This window comes from Schistocerca gregaria, chromosome 3 (assembly GCF_023897955.1).
Source record: "Schistocerca gregaria isolate iqSchGreg1 chromosome 3, iqSchGreg1.2, whole genome shotgun sequence".
NCBI lineage: Eukaryota > Metazoa > Arthropoda > Insecta > Orthoptera > Acrididae > Schistocerca > Schistocerca gregaria.
The window spans coordinates 723,321,125-723,343,596 of NC_064922.1; the positions used below are offsets into that span (position 1 = coordinate 723,321,125).

A 22,472-nucleotide genomic window follows, 5' to 3' on the forward strand; every position below is an offset into this window, starting at 1 on the left:
ACCATACTACTGCAATGGATAAAAAGAAACTGACAACCGAAACAACTCACCAACGGGGAAGCCCAAATGAAAACGCAAGCAGTTAAAGAAACTGCATTCCATCAGGAAGTGGTGGACTGTCAAAAGATGAGCACAATGTGCACGAAATGGTGGTGGAGCACCAATTAACAAATGGCAATGGCTAAAAATGCAGTGCCCAACACACAACCTAGTTAAAAGAACATAAGAACTAACAGGCTGAGGTACGAGGACTGCAGCCTTGGCAGCAATGTCATCAGTCTCGTTTCCTGTCAGACTAATGACCAGGAACCCCCATGAACATCAGTGACTCCATCAGGAGTGAGCAAGTAACAGCCTTCCTGAATCCAACACACCGAAGGATGGATGATGTACAGCACACAAGAGGCTTTGAAGGGCACTTTTTATCAGCATATAATGCAATCTGAAAGCCTGTGTCGCCGAATGTACTGCGTGGCCTGATAAAATGGTAGAGATCTCTACTGTAAACACTGAAAAATGTTCCGGAAGCCAATACCGAGAAACATCAGCACCAATGAGAAAGGAACACCTGACACCACACTCCGTCCAAGAGCCATCAGCGTACATAGAGGTACTAAAGCGAAGTTCCATGCAAAGATCATGAAACTCGAGGCAATAGAGCGAGACTGGAGTAGTGTCCTTAGGTAGCAAATGGAAACCAAGGTGAACGTGGGCCACCACACAAAGCCAAGGTGGTGAAGGATTTACAGCCACCAGGAAAGTTGTAGGTAGTGTGAAATTAAGTTGCTGAAGCAAGAGCCTAAAGCAAACTCCAGAAGGTAACAGAAGAGGGAAGCACCCCATACCGGCAATCAAAGGTGTACTTTAAGGAGGCATAAGATGGGTAGCCATGCATGACAAACGGCATGCTTATACACTGAGGAGAAAGTCACGGCAATAGGACAGCAATAGTTTGGCAGCTTCTGCATACCAACTCTCAACAAGGCTAGTGTAGAATGCACCAATAGCATAACAGATGCTATGATGGACAGTAGTGAGATGGCGTAAGAGGGATGGACGTGCAGATGCATAAATGCAACACCCATAATCTAGTTTCAAACAGACAAGAGACAGGTATAAACTGAGGAGGGTCGTTTGATCTGCTCCCCAGGAAGTACCAATGAGGACATTGAAGGATGGTGTAAGACACGTGTCAGGGCCAAGAAAGTTTCTTATCGAGCATGAGCCCCACGAATTTTGTAGTTTCAACAAATTGAAGAGCAACAAGCACAAGATATGAAGACAGAAAGAAACCAGTTGTGCCACCAGAAATTTATAAAACCTGGTTTTGTCTGTGGAGAAACAAAAGGCATTGGCAATGCTCCACGAGTAAAGACAGTCGAGACACAGCTAAAGATGCCGCTTAGTGTGACAGGTCCATGGAGAACTGCAACAGACGACAAAAATCAATGAAAAGGGAGCTGGAGATGCCCGGCAGGGGACAGGCCACTACAGGTTTAAGTGGACCACACCGTGGTTCACATAGATTTTTTTCTATTTTCAGTTTTCATCGTATTTCGATAGATTAAGGTTTTATTCAAGTATTCTGAAAAGGATTTTCTGCATATATTTTAGATCTTTATATCCCCTACATTGGGTAGGTTAGAGATTTTTTTACTCCAGAGTGTGTTGGCTATCCTTGGAATGCAACGGTTGGTATTCTATTGTTTCTGCTGTTCGTGAACAACAAAATTTGAAACACGCGGTTAGTTTGGTACGAGTGTGATTGCAAGTAGTTATACTTACGTTTGCAGTGCTTGTTTACGTGTGTTTTGTTGTGTTTATTGAAGATGACGAAATGTAAAGGCATTTTCAAGAAACGACAATTTAGAGGAAACAAGTTTAGAAAGCTTTCTGTACAAGAGGTTATGTCAACTGGCAACAATGTTTGTAATTGTAATTCTTCAATAAGTGCATCATCAAAGAAGCTCTCCCCATTTCAAGGGTGTTACAATGACTTTGTTGTGACAAGGGGTGTAGTAACAATTATAAATTTGAGTATATTATCAGATTCTAAATTTGAACAATGTGGACAGTGTGGTGAGTTACAGAGAGTGAAAATTTGTGGGAGTGACAGGGGGAGAAAGGGCCTAGCAATTACTTTGGATTTAATTTACACTAAATGCTCAGCTGTGATTTCATTTATGAGTTCTTCGAAACCAGATACAAGTGGCCCTTATGAAATCAATACTGGATCAGTTTGTGCCTTACGATCCATTGGCAAGGGCATGGCTGCAGAGGGAACATTTTGTTTAGTGAGGAAGTTACATCAACCACCAAATAACTGAAAAACTGACTGCAATATTAGAGAAAGCTGTATGTGAGGCCAGTGAGGAAAACATGAAACTTGCAGCTAGGGAAACAGTGGAAGAAAATGATGGATGTTTGGACATTGCAGTTGCACTCTATGGAAGTTGGCAGAAAAGAGGACATACTTCTCTGAATAGAGTAGTGACTGTCAAGTGTGTAGACACTGGTAAAGTGTTAGATGTGTGGATAATGTCTAAATATTGCAGATGATGTAAAGTCAATGAACATAAAGAACACAACTCTGGCTAATTTTAAAGGAACAAGTGGCAACATGGAAGTTCGTAGACAACAACAAATATTTCATTGCTGTGTTCGGATGAGGGCTGACTTGGCATCCCTTCGCTCACAGCTGCAATCGGCGCTGACTTCGGTCGCGCAGCTTGAGGCTGTTGCCAATGGGCACCACTGTGGGGAGCCGGACTCGGGTATCACGGGGATGTCAACCTCATCCCGTCTGTCCCCAGATCGGTCTGCCGCTGTGGTTGCCCCGGTTGCTGCCCGCAGTGGGGCTGAGCCCTCGCCTGTGGTTGATTGGGAGGTCGTTCCAAGGCGTGGCAGGCAGCGAAAGGCGTCCCCGGAAGCTGACCAGAAAGCCTCCCCGGTGCGTCTGACAAACCGGTTTCAGGCACTGTCTCTGGCTGAGCCAGATGCAGCTGCCTGCCCTGTTTCAGAGGATCATTCTCAGCCTTCAAGGTCCGGGCAATCGCAGAGGTTTGGCTTACTGGTAGTTGGGAGCTCCAATGTTAGGCGCGTAATGGGGCCCCTTAGGGATATGGCGGCTAAGGAGGGGAAGAAATCCAGTGTGCACTCCGTGTGCATTCCGGGAGGAGTCATTCCTGATGTCGAAAGGGTCCTTCCGGATGCCATGAAGAGCACAGGGTGCAGCCAGCTGCAGGTGGTGGCACATGTCGGCACTAATGACGTGTGTCGCTTTGGATCTGAGGAAATTCTCTCTGGATTCCAGCGGCTATCTGATTTGGTGAAGGCTGCCGGTCTTGCTTACGAGATGAAGGCAGAGCTCACCATCTGCAGCATCGTTGACAGAACCGACTGCGGACCTTTGGTGCAGAGCCGGGTGGAGGGTCTGAATCAGAGGCTCAGACGGTTTTGCGACCGTATTGGCTGCAGATTCCTTGACTTGCGCCATAGGGTGGTGGGGTTTCGGGTTCCGCTGAATAGGTCAGGAGTTCACTACACTCAGCTGGCGGCTACACGGGTAGCGGAGGCTGTGTGGCGTGGACTGGGCAGTTTTTTAGGTTAGAAGGCCTCGGGAAAGTGCGGGATGGGCTGCAATGTCAAAGGGTGCTTGGCAATTACAGGACGTGCTTGGATCAAGGAACAGTCTGAATTATAGTTGTAAATTGTTGTAGTTGCGCTGGAAAAGTCCCTGAGCTTCAAGCGCTAATAGAAAGCACAGAAGCTGATATCGTTATAGGTACAGAAAGCTGGCTAAAGCCTGAAATAAGTTCTGCAGAAATTTTTACGAAGTCTCAGACGGTGTTCAGGAAAGATAGATTAGGCAGAATTGGTGGTGGAGTGTTGGTGTCTGTCAGTAGTGGTTTATCTTGTAGTGAAGTCGAAGTAGATACTCCGTGCGAATTGGTAGGGGTGGAGGTTATACTTAACAGCCGAATTAAGTTAATAATTGGCTCCTTCTACCGACCCCCAGACTCCGATGATACAGTTGCGGAACAGTTCAGAGAAAGTTTGAGTCTCGTAACAAATAAATACCCCACTCATACGGTTATAGTTGGTGGGGACTTCAACCTACCCTCGGTATGTTGGCAAAAATACTTGTTCAAAACCGGTGGTAGGCACAAAACGTCTTCCGAGATTGTCCTAAATGCATTCTCCGAAAATTATGTAGAGCAGTTAGTCCACGAACCCACGCGAATTGTAAATGGTTGCGAAAACACACTTGACCTCTTGGCCACAAACAATCCAGAGCTGATAGAGAGCATCATGACTGATACAGGGATTAGTGATCACAAGGTCATTGTAGCTAGGCTCAATACCATTTCTTCCAAATCCATCAAAAACAAACGCAAAATAATTTTATTTAAAAAAGCGGATAAAGTACCACTAGAAGCCTTCCTAAAAGACAATTTCCATTCCTTCCGAACTGACTATGCGAATGTAGACGAGATGTGGCTCAAATTCAAAGATATAGTAGCAACAGCAATTGAGATATTCATACCTCAAATTGGTAAGAGATGGAACGGATCCCCCGTGGTACACAAAAAAGGTCCGAACGCTGTTGCAGAGGCAACGGAAAAAGCATGCGAAGTTCAGAAGAACGCGAAATCCTGAAGATGGGCTAAAATTTACAGACGCGCGAAATTTGGCACGTACTTCGATGCGAGATGCCTTTAATAGGTTCCACAACGAAACATTGTCTCGAAATTTGGTAGAAAATCCGAAGAAATTCTGGTCGTATGTAAAGTACACAAGCGGCAAGACGCAGTCAATACCTTCGCTGCGCAGTGCCGATGGTACTGTTATCGACGACTGCGCCGCTAAAGCGGAGTTATTGAACGCAGTTTTCCGAAATTCCTTCACCAGGGAAGACGAATGGAATATTCCAGAATTTGAAACACGAACATCTGCTAGCATGAGTTTCTTAGAAGTAGATACCTTAGGGGTTGCGAAGCAACTCAAATCGCTTGATACGGGCAAGTCTTCAGGTCCAGATTGTATACCGATTAGGTTCCTTTCAGATTACGCTGATACTATAGCTCCCTACTTAGCACTCATATACAACCGCTCGCTCACCGATAGATCTGTACCTACAGATTGGAAAATTGCGCAGGTCGCACCAGTGTTCAAGAAGGGTAGTAGGAGTAATCCATTTAACTACAGACCTATATCATTGACGTCGGTTTGCAGTAGGGTTTTGGAGCATATACTGTATTCAAACATTGTGAATCACCTCGAAGGGAACGATCTATTGACACGTAATCAGCATGGCTTCAGAAAACATCGTTCTTGTGCAACGCAGCTAGCTCTTTATTCGCATGAAGTAATGGCCGCTATCGACAGGGGATCTCAAGTTGATTCCGTATTTCTAGATTTCCGGAAAGCTTTTGACACCGTTCCTCACAAGCGACTTCTAATCAAGCTGCGGAGCTATGGGGTATCGTCTCAGTTGTGCGACTGGATTCGTGATTTCCTGTCAGGAAGGTCGCAGTTCGTAGTAATAGACGGCAAATCATCGAGTAAAACTGAAGTGATATCAGGTGTTCCCCAGGGAAGCGTCCTGGGACCTCTACTGTTCCTGATCTATATAAATGACCTGGGTGACAATCTGAGCAGTTCTCTTAGGTTGTTCGCAGATGATGCTGTAATTTACCGTCTAGTAAGGTCATCCGAAGACCAGTATCAGCTGCAAAGCGATTTAGAAAAGATTGCTGTATGGTGTGTCAGGTGGCAGTTGACGCTAAATAACGAAAAGTGTGAGATGATCCACATGAGTTCCAAAAGAAATCCGTTGGAATTCGATTACTCGATAAATAGTACAATTCTCAAGGCTGTCAATTCAACTAAGTACCTGGGTGTTAAAATTACAAACAACTTCAGTTGGAAGGACCACATAGATAATATTGTCGGGAAGGCGAGCCAAAGGTTGCGTTTCATTGGCAGGACACTTAGAAGATGCAACAAGTCCACTAAAGAGACAGCTTACACTACACTCGTTCGTCCTCTGTTAGAATATTGCTGCGCGGTGTGGGATCCTTACCAGGTGGGATTGACGGAGGACATCGAGAGGGTGCAAAGAAGGGCAGCTCGTTTTGTATTATCGCGTTATAGGGGAGAGAGTGTGGCAGATATGATACACGAGTTGGGATGGAAGTCATTACAGCATAGACGTTTTTCGTCGCGGCGAGACCTTTTTACGAAATTTCAGTCACCAACTTTCTCTTCCGAATGCGAAAATATTTTGTTGAGCCCAACCTACATAGGTAGGAATGATCATCAAAATAAAATAAGAGAAATCAGAGCTCGAACAGAAAGGTTTAGGTGTTCGTTTTTCCCGCTCGCTGTTCGGGAGTGGAATAGTAGAGAGATAGTATGATTGTGGTTCGATGAACCCTCTGCCAAGCACTTAAATGTGAATTGCAGAGTAGTCATGTAGATGTAGACATACGGTACACCAAATATTTGGCCGATGGTGAGACTAGGCATACAACAATGCAGTGAACCCTAGGCCATATGGAGATGCCATTATTAACAAAATATTATGTGTAGGTCATGCTCAAAAATGTTTGGGAACAAGGCTGAGAAAACAATGTTGATATGAGAGGAAAAAAGTAGAAGATGGAAAATCACTGACCAGACAGGGTCGGTTCACTAAAACTGAAATAGAAAACTTGCAGGTATACTAACAGCAGGCAATTAGGAGAAAAAGAAAATCTGGAGGCAATGAATAGAGATGTTTGGGCCATCTTCTTCCGTAAGCTCTCTACTGATAAGCCATGTCATGGATGCGTCCATCAGGAGAAAATTCGTGGTGCAAATACAATAGGGCTTAGGCAACAGGAAAATCTTATTCTCACCAGCATTCTCTTCCTGCTGCTGTTCTTACAGCAATTAAACCTATTTTCAGAGACCTGACTCATCCTGACCTAAGGAAATGTCTGCATGGGCAGACTCAGAACCCAATGAATGTTTCAACAGCATAATTTGAAACCGCCTTCCTAAAACTGTATTTGTAGGCATGCATACAAGGCAACTAGAAGTTAATGCTGCTGTTATTACATTCAATTGTGGTAATATTGGAACGTGTTGGGTACTGTAAAAGCTGGGAATTAATCCTGGTGAAAATATGAACACTGGGCTATGGTATTGCGATAAAATAATGATGGCCATTTTAGCTGCAGACCTGTCTGCATCGGCTAAGAAAGCAAGACAAACATCCAGGGACGTGAAAAAGCTGGAAGACCTGCAAGAAGCCAAAGAAATGCCATCATATGCAGCAGGACTGTTTTAATTAACTGTAAGTAACATCTTAAAAGTTCTCTCTTAAAGGTAAATTTCCCACAAACAAATTTTCAGTGCATATGCCCCCTAATAATATAAACAATCATAGATAAATGAATGAAATTTTTCAAAAACTCTGCATAACATAAAAGCCACCTCTGTTACTATATTCATTAATATTACCCATTAGGAAGGTCAAAAAATATTGTTGTTAATAAATTTAAAAAGTATATCTTAAAGACTATGAAATGGATAAAGTAGACTTTACTACCGTTGAGTATTGGCATCATGTAACATGTTGTTGTTGTGGTCTACAGTCCTGAGACTGGTTTGATGCAGCTCTCCACACTACTCTATCCTGTGCAAGCTGCATCTCCCAGTACCTACTGCAACCTACATCCTTCTGAATCTGCTTGGTGTATTCATCTGGTCTCCCTCTACGATTTTTACCCTCCACGCTGCCCTCCAATACTAAATTGGTGATCCCTTGATGCCTCAGAACATGTCCTACCAACCGGTCTCCTCATCCAGTTGCGCCACAAACTCCTCTTCTCCCCAATTCTTTTCAATACCTCATTAGCTATACGATCTACCCATCGAATCTTCACCATTCTTCTGTAGCACCACATTTCGAAAGCTTCTATTCTCTTCTTGTCCAAACTATTTATCGGCCATGATTCACTTCCATACATGGCTACACTCCATACAAATACTTTCAGAAACAACTTCCTGACACTTAAATCTATACTCGATGTTAGCAAACTTCTATTCTTCAGAAACGCTTTCCTTGCCATTGCCAGTCTACATTTTATATCCTCTCTACTTCGACCATCATCAGTTACTTTGCTCCCCAAATAGCAAAACTCCTTTACTACTTAAGTGTCTCACTTCCTAATCTAATTCCTGGAGCATCACCCAACTTAATTCGACTACATTCCATTATCCTCGTTTTGCTTTTGTTGATGTTCATCTTATATCCTCCTTTCAGGTCACTGTCCATTCCGTTCAGCTGCTCTTCCAAGTCCTTTGCTGTCTCTGACAGAATTACGATGTCATCGGCGAACCTCAAAGTTTATATTTCTTCTCCATGGACTTTAATACCTTCTCCAAATTTTTCTTTTGTTTCCTTTACTGCTTGCTCAATATACAGATTGAATAACATCGGTGGGAGGCTACAACCCTGTCTCAGTCCCTTTCCAAGCACTGCTTCCCTTTCATGCACCTCAACTTATTACTGCCATCTGGTTTCTGTACAAATTGTTAACAGCCTTTCGCTCCCTGTATTTTACCCCTGCACCTTTAGAATTTGAAAGAGTATTCCAATTAACATTGTCAAAAGCTTTCTCTAAGTCTACAAAAGCTAGAAACATAGGTTTGCCTTCCCTTAATCTTTCTTCCAAGCTAAGTCTTAAGGTCAGTATTGCCTCACGTGTTCCAGTATTTCTACTGAATCGGAACTGATCTTCCCCGAGGTCGGCTGCTTCTAGTTTTTCCATTCGTCTGTATAGAATTCGTGTTAGTATTTTGCAGCTGTGACTTATTAAACTGATAGTTCGGTAATTTTCACATCTGTCAACACCTGCTTTCTTTGGGATTGGAATAATTATAGTAATCTTGAAGTCTGAGGGTATTTCGCTTCTTTCATACGTCTTGCTCACCAGATGGTAGAGTTTTGTCAGGACTGGCTCTCTCAAGGCCGTCAGTAGTTCCAATGGAATGTTGTCTACTCCAGGGGCCTTTTTTCGACTCAGGTCTTTCAGTGCTCTGTCAAATTCTTCACGCAGTATCGTATCTCCCATTCCATCTTCATCTACATCCTCTTCCATTTCCATAATATTGTCCTCCAGTACATCACCCTAGTATAGACTCTCTATATACTCCTTCCACCTTTCTGCTTTCTGTTTTCTGTTCTTTGGTTAGAACTGGGTTTCCATCTGAGCTCTTTATGTTCATAGAAGTGGTTCTTTTCTCTCCAAAGGTCTAATTTTCCTGTAGGCAGTATCTATCTTACCCCTAGTGAGATAAGCCTCTACATCCTTACATTTGTCCTCTAGCCATCCCTGCTTAGCCATTTTGCACTTCCTGTCGATCTCATTTTTGAGACGTTTGTATTCCTTTTTGCCTGCTTCATTTACTGCATTTTTATATTTTCTCCTTTCATCAATTAAATTCAATATTTCTTCTGTTACCCAAGGATTTCTACTAGCCCTCGTCTTTTTACCTACTTGATCCTCTGCTGCCTTCACTACTTCATCCCTGAAAGCTACCCATTCTTCTTCTACTGTATTTCTTTCTCCCATTCATGTCAATTGTTCCCTTATGCTCTCCCTGAAACTCTGCACAACCACTGGTTCTTTCAGTTTATCCTGGTCCCATCTCCTTAAATTCCCACCTTTTTGCAGTTTTTTCAGTTTTAATCTACAGGTCATAACCAATAGATTGTGGTCTTAGTCCACATCTGCCCCCCGGAAATGTCTTCCAATTTAAAACCGGGTTCCTAAATCTCTGTAAAATTCTACTAAGCGACTTTCTCCTTCATTTTTTGGCCCTAATCCATATCCACCTTTTACATTTCCTTCTCTCCCTTTTCCTACACTTTAATTCCAGTCACCCATGGCTATTAAATTTTCATCTCCCTTCACTATCTGACTAATTTTTTGATTTCATCATACATTTCTTCTATTTCTTCGTCATCTGCAGAGCTAGTTGGCATATTAACTTATACTACTGTAGTAGGTGTGGGCTTCGTATCTATCTTGGCCACAATAATGCATTCACTATGCTGTTTGTAGTAGATTACCCGCATTCTTATTTTCCTATTCATTATTAAACCTACTCCTGCATTACCCCTATTTGATTTTGTATTTATAACCCTGTAGTCACCTGACCAGAAGTCTTGTTCCTCCTGCCACTGAATTTCACTAATTCCCACTATATGTAACTTTAACCTATCCATTTCCCTTTTTAAATTTTCTAACCTACCTGCCTGATTAAGGGATCTGACATTCCACGCTCCAATTGGTAGAACACCAGTTTTCTTTCTCCTGATAACGACATCCTCGAGTAGTCCCCGCCCGGAGATCTGAATGGGGGACTATTTTACCTCCGGAATATTCTACCCAAGAGGACACCATCATTTAATCATACAGTAAAGCTGGATGCCCTCGGCAAAAATTATGGCCGTCGTTTCCCCTTGCTTTCAGCCGTTCGCAGTACCAGCACAGCAAGGCCGTTTTGGTTATTGTTAGAAGGTCAGATCAGTCAATCATCCAGACTGTTGCCCCTGCAACTACTGAAAAGGCTGCTGCCCCTCTTCAAGAACCACACATTTGTCTGGCCTCTCAACAGATACTCCTCCGTTGTGGTTGCACCTACGGTACAGGTATCTGTATCGCTGAGGCACGCAGGTCTCCTCACCAACGGCAAGGTCCATGTCTCATGGGGGGAGGTGTATCCAGGTATCAATTTCAGTTTTTTGATGTGTTTTTACTTGTTATGTATCCGATGAAAGTCCACTGCCTTCACTGGAAATTCAGTTTCCTTCAATTACACAGATTTTATAGAACATACAGAAGAAAATTACAATTTTTATCATATATGCTAATTACACATTTTGCTTATCTTTGAACTTAATATCTTCCTCAATTCTACATTTTCCTCAATTTTGCATTTTTAAGTCTGGAATGCACAAGAATGCACAAAAATGCACAATAAGGGCTTCATTTTGCCATTATTTTGTGATGGTGACATTGTACCAACGTAATGTTCATTTATGAGTTATCGATATTCGTATGCCAAAATTTTTATAATCTTTTCTAAGGTCTTGGAAAATATTTAAGCCCACACTCCAGTTCCAGCAACTGTTGACATGTTTTGTAACCATAAGCACATCATGTTCATTAACATCCTCTCACTTTTGCATTATGCATGCCATTCGATGCAATTTTAGCTCTTAGGCAGTTACATTCCACGTACAAAATAGCTTCAAAATCATGGTTACTTTACAAATGAGTTAATGTATTGATTTAATACCAAGCATGTAAATGAGGAAAGTTAAAAAGCCTTAAAATTGTGTTTAAGGTTTGTTGAAAGTCACTAAGTGCTCTCATTACCTAACACTGAATTACAGTGGTCTGGGTAATTTTCACTCCGTTTTAAGCAAATGCAAGTTTTTCATGCACCTCAACATTTATGAAGGCTCTTGAGCTGCATGTTGTACAAAGAGGCAATTTTTCCAAGTACATTCTGTGGTATATGTGGATCCTGTCTGCGGAAGTGTTGTGCATGGAGTTATTACTTCCTTACAAAGTTAAGATGTCGTGCCTAACGAGAGAGTTTTACTGAATGAACAGTAAAAGTTAAGTGCACGGTAAAATACATTCCTGGAAATGGAAAAAAGAACACATTGACACCGGTGTGTCAGACCTACCATACTTGCTGCGGACACTGCGAGAGGGCTGTACAAGCAATGATCACACGCACGGCACAGCGGACACACCACGAACCGCGGTGTTGGCCGTCGAATGGCGCTAGCTGCGCAGCATTTGTGCACCGCTGCCGTCAGTGTCAGCCAGTTTGCCGTGGCCATCGGAGCTCCATCGCAGTCTTTAACACTGGTAGCATGCCGCGACAGCGTGGACGTGAACCGTATGTGCAGCTGACGGACTTTGAGCAAGGGCGTATAGTGGGCATGCGGGAGGCCGGGTGGACGTACCGCCGAATTGCTCAACACGTGGGGCGTGAGGTCTCCACAGTACATCGATGTTGTCGCCAGTGGTCGGCGGAAGGTGCACGTGCTCGTCGACCTGGAACCGGACCGCAGCGACGCACGGATGCACGCCAAGACCGTAGGGACCTACGCAGTGCCATAGGGGACCGCACCGCCACTTCCCAGCAAATTAGGGACACTGTTGCTCCTGGGGTATCGGCGAGGACCATTCGCAACCGTCTCCATGAAGCTGGGCTACGGTCCCGCACACTGTTAGGCGGTCTTCCGCTCACGCCCCAACATCGTGCAGCCCGCCTCCAGTGGTGTCGCGACAGGTGTGAATGGAGGGACGAATGGAGACGTGTCGTCTTCAGCGATGAGAGTCGCTTCTGCCTTGGTGCCAATGATGGTCGTATGCGTGTTTGGCGCCGTGCAGGTGAGCGCCACAATCAGGACTGCATACGACCGAGACACACAGGGCCAACACCCGGCATCATGGTGTGGGGAGCCATCTCCTACACTGGCCGTACACCTCTGGTGATCGTCGAGGGGACACTGAATAGTGCACGGTACATCCAAACCGTCATCGAACCCAACGTTCTACCATTCCTAGACCGGCAAGGGAACTTGCTGTTCCAACAGGGCAATGCACGTCCGCATGTATCCCGTGCCACCCAACGTGCTCTAGAAGGTGTAAGTCAATTACCCTGGCCAGCAAGATCTCCCGATCTGTCCCTGATTGAGCATGTTTGGGACTGGATGAAGCGTAGTCTCACGCGGTCTGCACGTCCAGCACGAACGCTGGTCCAACTGAGGTGCCAGGTGGAAATGGCATGGCAAGCCGTTCCACAGGACTACATCTAGCATCTCTACGATCGTCTCCATGGGAGAATAGCAGCCTGCATTGCAGCGAAAGGTGGATATACACTGTACTAGTGCCGACTTTGTGCATGCTCTGTTACCTGTGTCTATGTGCCTGTGGGTCTGTCAGTGTGATCATGTGATGTATCTGACCCGAGGAATGTGTCAATAAAGTTTCCCCTTCCTGGGACAATGAATTCACGGTGTTCTTATTTCAATTTCCAGGAGTGTATTTTTCCTTTATTTTGTGGGACAGTGTCAAGACCTGTAAGGGCTGAAATTGTGAGACATTTGTTGCACGTCATTAAATGCTTTTATTAGCAAACACTGGATGAATATATCCTGGGTATTTGCGCACCACACATTAAGCTGTATGAAGACATACTTTTTTTTAAAATTCTGTCTATTACATGAAATACCAAAAGTCAATTTTCATTGCCACTGTGAACCAGGTTAGCAGTTTACCAGGTGTACTGGTATGAAACGAGTTAAGATACAACTATGTAGATAGGGAAAATTTGTTGTGAATGACGCTTCTTTTTTTGTTTCGTTGGTATGACAATCGTCAAAAATATTTTGTATACATCAAGTCATAGAACAAATATCATGCTTTCATCATGTTAATGCCAGAAAGTGATTATTTGCAGAAAGGATTAATTTTTTGTTTTCATTCGAAAAAAGTGCTGCAGAGTCGCATCAAATGCTTGTCGAGGCATATGGTGATCACACTATCAGAAGCAACATGCAAGAGATTGTTTGAACGGTTCAGAAACAATTATTTTGATATAAGAAATGAAGAACGTGGAAGACCACCAAAATAGTTCGAAGACACCGAATTTCAAGCAACATTGGATGAAGAACGGACAGTCAGAAGCAAATGGCATCAATGCTAAATGTTGCACAATTTCTCACCATTTGAAAGCTATGGGAAAGATCCAAAAGTGTGGAAAATGGGTGCCATATGAATTGAATGAAAGACAGATGGAAAACTGAAAACCATTTCTCAAATGTGGCTTCAAAGACATGAAAGAAAAACTATTTTGCATCCAACTGTTACTGATTATGAAAAATTGATTTATTTTAATAATTGTAAATGGGAAAAATCATGGGTTAATCCAGGACAATCAACATCGACTGGAAAACCAGGTCGATTCAGCAAGAAGACAATGGTCTGTGTTTGGTGGGATCAGAAAGGTGTGGTGTATAATGAGCTTCTAGAAACTAGTGTAACTGAATACTAATTGCTACAGATAACAAATGATCGTTTTGAACTATGCACTTATCGAAAAAATATCAGACTGGGCCAGAAGACATGGCAAAGTAATTTGTTTACATGGCAATGCATGTGCACACAAAACTGGTTCAAGATACAATCAAAACACTTGTTCGAGAACTGCTACCCCACCCACCATATTTATCAGATTTGGCCCCTTCCGATTGCCATTAGTTTTCATCAATGGGACAAGCACTGCCTGAGTAACACAGATTCCTATGAGAAAGTCAAAAATTGGGTGCCTGATTGGTTTGCTTCAAGAGACTAATGTTTCTATTGGTGTGGTGTCCACAAATTGCCAGAAAGGTGGTCAAAATGTATAGGAAGCAATGGTCAGTACTTTGAATAAAATGTTTTACTTTTATATTCAAAATTAGTATTCCATTTTTACAAAAACAGAACATTTTATACTGGCACACCTAGTGGTGATACAGATTTATTTTATCTTCAGTGAGTTCCATTTCTTAAAGAAAAAGAAAAGGCATTCCAAATGAATAACCCTTTATAGGAGGCTGTAATTAAAATTGCATGATGTTTTTCAGTGCTCTACTTTTGTAACTTCCTTTACATAAGTTTATTACCTTTTTACACAATTTTGTTATTTTCATGTCACTTTAAAAATTTTCCCGGTAAAAAATCTGGGCCGTGCAGTTAGATGCCAATTTTCATATTCGTGCACAAAATGAATTCTCAGCAAGGGTAGCTGCCCCCTTCCCCACCCCCCCCACCCCCCTCTGCAGGCAACCCTCCCACCTGTGGCAGTAACTGTCAATGTCAGGCAGCACAGCTTCAGAGAACACATTCTGCATGCACTTGTACAAATCTGAAGCCATTAACAGTTATTCAGTCAGGCCACCACTAAATTTTAGTGGAACAAAGGTAACATACTGAACAGCATGATCTAGCACAGCCACTCTCCCCTGACAGAAAATGTTACTAAGCTATGATTTACTTCTGAATAAACCATGTATAAAGACAAACCTGTTGATTCCTCTGGACAGTATCACGACTTCTTTCCTGACCCACTTCACGATCTCTCTGCTGACTGTACTGTTGGGTGTACTGCTGACTGTAATGTTGATTTGGCAGTGTCCTCATTGGCCTGAAAAATGTTTGAAATGAAAGAGGTAATTGCAGTGTCACTATGAATTATTCCAAATACCAAATGCACATTCATTTCATTTCATTGTAACAACAGCATAAAATTTATGTTTAGCTTTCAGAACACTAGAAAGGTGTTACAAGATCATCCACATGTTGAACTACTTATTGCTACTACAAAGCCTCCAAATGTCTTTATACTGATGTGCAATTATTCTAAAATATCATCTTCCACTAGGCAGTGGCAGCAGCAGCAGCATATGTTCAGAACTGAATATGCATGCCAAAGCTGTTTGCTTTATTAAAACCATTGCTTGAAGTTAAATGAAATTATTTTACCTTTAAGTAATTTTAGTGGTATCACTGCAGCATCCTCTGTCATTTGAATGCTGATACACCTCTACAGCAAACTGAGCTACAGCTTAAGAAACAAATACAGTGTGCACCAGAAAGAAGCCCCAAATGAGAAACTGACAAATTAAACTAAGATCATTATCTTTAGCTTTGTGAGAAATAGACAACCATTTTGCATTATGTTTCAAACTTAACACTGCTCAAATGACCATCTTTAATACTGATATACTAACATATCCTCTCTGTAGTTATTCGTAATCTTTAGTATACTGGGAAGGCTGTGTCAACTTTTATTCAAGTGTCAGCCCATGTCATTCACACGTCTTTGCTTTTCGAAATCATGTTCTTGGCTTCATGGAGTTACCATGTCAATTACTTAAAGTGTCCGAATTTAGTCTCCATATCACTTCCCTATATTTCTGTATGACAATCACTGTTCACTTAACACAATCCTCTTATGGATTCAACATTCTAATTTTTAAACAGTGCACTGCCTCACAGTCACATGTTGCTTTTCAGAGGCGTTTTCAAAGTTTATTCAGGCCAGTATCTGAAGTTTAGCGTCTTTAATGTGCCGGAAGTGAAAATGATGTAACATCCATTTAGTGAAGAATATTTTCTGAATCATGGGCTTTCTCAGTATCTGCAGGATAAATGTTTTGTAGGGATTCATTCACAGACTGAATGGCATCCTCAACTATGTTTGACAGCCATAAACCCATTTGAGTGTGGCAAACACTGCAAGTTTCTTAACTTTAGTTCTGACAAACTAAATGTTTTGTTCATGTCGTCTGAATGGCCAGAAGAATCCTGCTTCAATGAACCCGTCTCCATAATTTAATACCCAACAGCAAATTTTTGTGGTCAGGAACAGTTCTACCTAAGAATAAGGCTAACATGAAATGCACTCATCACTGACAACTGAATTTTTTTATGCAATAAATTCTGTCTTTCCTCCCAACTATGCCATGGCATACACAGAACTGCTTGTATTACCATATTTACAAGATTACAGGGCAAGGTTTTTCCCCAAATCTGTATACTGGATAATCTTTCTCAGATTGAACTATTGCTGCTGAAGTAAATGTTTGTACACTGTTTAATAGATTAACATAGGAGGTGTCTTACACGTACATGTGACACTCTGGCTACTGAGGTTTAGTAAAAATTTATTTTGAAGAATTCTGATGTGTAGAGCTTAGCATACAATACCTCCATTTGAATAGGCTCGAAATTTCATGATATGCAGAAGCACTCTATACATTATCGACACAGTTCAATCAATCACCTGACATTTAACTCCTGGAGCTTGTGGAACAGATGTAGTGGCTAGTTTCTTGCATATCCAACGATCTAGTGCTCTGCTTAAAAACTGACAATTTTGTAAAACAGAGGAGGAAATAACATTAAATCCTATCAACTTTTGTTTTATTTAAATAGCTTTGCAATGTAAATCCTTGAACACCTATGTAACCGCACACCAACATTTATGCTTCTTTTTAAGTGAAGGTAAAATTCGAAGGCGAAGATCTTGTCCTTCAAAATCCATTACATGCTTCTGAAACCAACTTTGTATTTTATTTGTTTATGAGGAACTACTGTGTTACAATGTGCATTGCAAATGAAAATTCAATTGTTGTTCACGTGTTGGAATATCGGGGAAAAGTTGCCAGCTTTTAACTTTGGAACAAGATGGCGACACTCAGACAAAATAACAGAAAATTAATCCAGAATTAAATGTCTGACAAATCACATTAAACTGACAGCAATTGATATACCAAGATTAAATTATAGTGGAAGACCTGTTTTAGAGATAGGACCGAGAGAGAGCAGTAGAATACGGAATGAGTGAAAGTTTGAGAATTGGCCTGAGAAGTTATTGCAATCTTTTATGTACGATTACTGCTGTTACTCATGGTCTGCACACTACAAGATAGAGCCATTCATGTTTCACTGTTGCTCAAGCAGAGCACTACAGAGAGTTTAGCTGATAACTAAGTGTGGGAAGGGGAATGGTGGATAAGCAGCAAATTTTGTCTTGCTGCTAATCATGGGAATTATATGGCATACTTTGCAGTTTTAATATGATAGCTTTTCATAAAAAGCCAGTTTGCCTGAATCCATTTGTACTCCGACTCAAGTCGACTTTAAAGTTGACGTAATACTTGACATAGCACAAATTTCTGCACCAGGTGGTAAATGTGGACTGGAGCCAGTGGTGTACTTATGTGTTTCGTAAAAAAAATGTTTTAGACACCATGAGGTATAATGCAAATGATAGGGGATGTCTCAGTTGCTGTTTCTACACAGCCAATGAGAGAGCAGTAGGCAGACAATATGTTTTTGTAGCTAAGGATACTTTAACAGTGTCAGTACGGAAGTGAAACCCATTACGTAAAGAGATAAAATTACAATGTTTTAGAATAAACAGCCAAATCTCTAACAATGAAGGTACAAGTTTCGAAGTGCCCTGTTCGGATGATGATGTTTAAAAGTAGTGGAGCTACAGATAACAGGCTAAACAAAAGAGGCAATGAATATAAAAATTAATGTGAACTATTTCTTGTTTATTTTATTTCTTTTTATATTATCAAAATGTAGAAAACCAATAAACAGCACAGGTTCAGAATATTTGTAACATTTACTTTAGGCAAATACATCAATAGAAGTTTGTAAATTTTATTAGTAAGTGTATGTTTAAAAAATTCTCAAGGCGCCTCCTAAGAGGGGTTGTCTCAGTTTTTTACTCTGGTAAACACAGTATTTTATAATGAATATCCTTTTTCCTAACTGCACTTACATATCAGCCCTGTCCCCATCATGGTAACCATATCCAGTTTCTAGATGCAGGGAAACACCATTTAGTTTGCCCTTATTGTGATGGGCTGGGCTCTAAGTGTGTGATTTTCAGAGTCAACAGAACTTGAAGGTGGAGTAGTTTTCCTCTTAACAGCCTGTTTCTGTAACACCTGTCGTAGAGAAACTTACAGAAGTTCAAGCAATGAGAAACCTTATGGAAGTGCTGCAAGTGAAGAACAGGAAACTTCACGGAAATTCTTGCATTCTGCTCTCTGGTTGAAGGCCAGAATGTTTAATTTTGTGGCGCATTTTGAGTGGTCGCAAAAAATGGAAGGGTTGGCCAACAGTACTCATGGGTGAGTCTTAGTGTGAGCTCTCTGTAGCAGAGGCAGTGCCCAAAAGTTACTGAAGCCAGTAGTTTGAGAGCTTGAGTGTCTAAGGCACTTTCCAGTTTTCCCGGTGAGCAGTGCCTTTAGGTGAGCACCCATAGGCCACTAGATAGAGTGAAGCAAGGCTGGCGAGCCTTATTTAGACTGATTTTACATGTCCACCAATGAAAGTTTCTGACTTAATTGATCAGATTGTGAGAACCTGTCGTTTGTATTCAATCATGCACATCACCTTTAGGGGCACACAATACAGTTGGAGCCTTGTGTATGCTTGCACACTGTGAAACCCAAGATTGATTAAACAATCAGTTTATGAGCTCAGTACTTTCAGTTTTAACTTCAAAAACTATGAAGTTCCTTCTGCTACACACTATTCAAACTGGTCTTGTCAAAGGGAAAGATTAATGTGCTTTTAGCATATGGCAATTTTTTTAAATACAGACTACTGTCCTCTTCTGGAATAATTTTACATGCAGCAGACCTCAATACATTGATACTTAGTTGGCATTTAAACTCATGCACATTGAACAATTTAAAGCCTTACCTTTCAATTCCAATCTGAAGTCTGGAGTTCTGAATAGTCCTGAAGAAAAAGAAAAAAGTAATTGAATGTACTGCTTTAAACGCAACAACACTACAAGAAATACATGAACATTTATTGTGATTACATACTGGTACTGTAGCACCAATTTGCCAGCCTTTGAGACAAATGTACTGAATGTTTAACAAGAATGAATAAACTGACTGCCTAAGAAACCTAAATGTTATTAAAAAGTTATTAAAAATTTATTAACCTATAGGCTAATAATCTTAAACAAGCAAAATTGCACAAGAAAGGCAATGCCATGTTACTGAGAATGTTTTATGAAAACACACACACACACACACACACACACACACACACACACACACACACACACACACCTGAACTGAACTAATTCAATTCACTGCCGCTAACTAGCAACATTACCCACAAATTTATTTAAAGACCTGTGGAATACCAAGGCATTGATAGTTTTGAGAGATTTTTCTTATTTTTAATGCCATTTCCTATGTCATCAAAAAAAATCAGGATTAAGTCTAGTACTTTTTGTGATAAGTTCATGAAATTATGTCACAAAAGCAAGTCACAACTATTTCTGGACTATTTTTTATTGCTAAATGCATATGCAATAGAAGCCATTCATACCACATACAGAAGATTTTTTAAGTTCATGATTTCAGACACTAGTCAAAAATCCTTTCATAATTGTAATAGTGGAATACATTGCTGTCACTGTAAATACTATTAACAGCAGTATGACAATAAGTAAAATGCTTTGAAAACAAAATTAATGAATAATCTAAGTGAAGGATTAATTGCTACTCATCATAAATATGACACAGAATTCCAGTCAAAGCTGCCCAGGTGTGTGTGTGTGTGTGTGTGTGTGTGTGTGTGTGTGTGTGTGTGTGTCTCCAAATCACTATCAGCCCTTCTGCCCTGGAGGGTGTGAAATTAAAATTTCTCTTGAAGTAAAAAAGATTAAAGCCAAAACAACCTTTAGCATGTTCTCTCGTGATGGGAAAAATAGAATCGAGTCATAAAATCCATTATAATGGGAAGGTGAAGTGCCACGTGGGGTAAAGATGGTGACCAAAAACTGAAAGGCCACCCAGGGCACAATACACTGTGATAGGCAAACCTTTCACTCTAATCGGCATGCTCCCTATTTTTACAACAGACTCTTTACATTGTCACATCAACGAACACTTCACTAGTGAACTAGATGGTCACATATTTAAGCCATCTGACTGACCATGATGTGTTCCTTGAGAGCTCAGTTGGAAGGAGCCCCTGCAAATGTTGAGATTTGGTTAGAGTACTGGTCTAGTATACAGACCCAACTTAATGTTTTTTATTCACAGGTTTGTGTACACTTGTCTCCATTATCACAGAAACCACTTCCACATGAACTGCTTCCACACAAGGCCTCATGTCCACCATGAACATATTTGCTTTCGCGGATTACTCAAGATCTGCATTAGTTATCTGCCCAGTCTCCTGTAACTACCTGACTGGCCACTTTGCTATTATTTCTTGTGCAGTATCCTCTGCCCTGTGACCAGCACAGCTCCCACTTGCAAAAATGTTAGATTTTTTGCCTTATCCAAAATTAATGTGTTCTACAGGTTACTCTGCCAGGGATAAAATATTCGAGCAGAGCCATTGTGTGTGTCTCCCTGATCCCTCAAGGATTCACGCAATGCTACATTCCATTGGCAGTGTGAAATCTGAACATGGCTGAATGGTTACCTACAAAAATATTGTCGTAAGGCGACTATCACTTCACTCTCACTACTAGACAGTAGTACAATGTTAAAGACAGATCAATATATTTTACTCACATTGTGTTACCAGCTGCTGTGTTTATTTTCTGCGTAGGTGAATCCACCAGTAACCATGAACTGATGCAATAATTATTGTGTTTGGGTATATCCTTTAATCAACTGCTGAGCAGCTCTGCAGATTATGTCTATTTTACCTAATTCACTTATTATCTTACTACACTAATGAACGTGTAATAACATTAATGTAAGACGTTTAGTAAAGGAGAATGTCACACTAAGATGTATTGTTGAGATCACCAGTGACTGACATTTATGAACTGTTGAAAGAAAATTTCACTGATGACTATGGCATAGTTACTTTAAATCACTGTGTGTGTGTGTGTGTGTGTGTGTGTGAATATTGTTTTTTCTTTTGTATTTATGGCAAATTTCTGGGGGGGGTCATCAGAAAACTTATCTTTAGATGTACTTTTAATACATTTGTGACAACATTTTAGGTAAAAAGGAATTACAAAAACTTTCATAAATTTCACACACGCCCGGACTTGGTGAAATGATACGTCTTGCCTTAACAACTGGAGTAAAAAGTATAATGCTTGATATGTGCACCAATAACTGAGTAGGCATCGGGAGCGAGATGATCAGTTGTTTGACATGATCATATTTCACTTCTGTCTAAGATCTGATGTAACACTACACAAAAGTTTTCTGAACGTAGTTATCTTTAAGATATTATACATGCAAGCCAAGGGATCATCCTTGCTTAAAACCAGAGTAGATCACAAACACATTTGGAGTTACCAATTAAAATCAGCAGTTAAACATACAGTAGCTCCTACTTTTGTTAAGTAAATTACCTAGACCCAATCACAGTGCAAAATGGCTCCTATGTTCTGAATAGTTACTTAATCCACACCAATGACATCAGCTTTCCTCTCTGATTGTAAATTATCTTTAACAGACAGCATATGAGCTTCAGTACAAGAGTTTGCTTATGAATATTTGTAAAACACTAAAAATACCAATGTCGTAGAAGTGCACAGTGCACAGATTCCAATGTATGTAGAAATCACTGAAAAACTGCATCCATAACCAAGCTGAGATCAAACTCTCTACATGTGTTGTTCTCTCAACAAACCATGCTAATATACTTCATCATAATCCATCATACTCTTACCTGTCTTTGGCAGTAGTAGTATTGCTTTTAACAGAGAAAGTTACAATTTAAGAACATTAATGCAGCTGCTTTAGTTGCTGAATAGCAACCACCATTCTATCATTCTTTGAAATACAGGACGTCTCTAGCAGAATGGTCAATATTTAAGGACAT

General features: G+C 41.0%; 1 protein-coding gene across 9 annotated transcripts in view; it reads right to left on the minus strand.

The window, feature by feature from the left end:
• The window catches only part of LOC126356123 (protein LSM14 homolog A), a 99,437-nt gene that overhangs the window by 25,193 nt on the left and 51,772 nt on the right, over positions 1-22,472 (minus strand). For all 9 annotated transcript variants that reach the window (XM_050006822.1, XM_050006824.1, XM_050006831.1 and 6 more), the window contains exons 5-6: positions 19,356-19,394; positions 15,150-15,270 (exon numbers count right to left, since the gene is read on the minus strand). In XM_050006822.1, the coding sequence (XP_049862779.1) occupies positions 15,150-15,270; positions 19,356-19,394 (160 nt within the window). The remainder of the gene's footprint in view (positions 1-15,149; positions 15,271-19,355; positions 19,395-22,472) is intronic.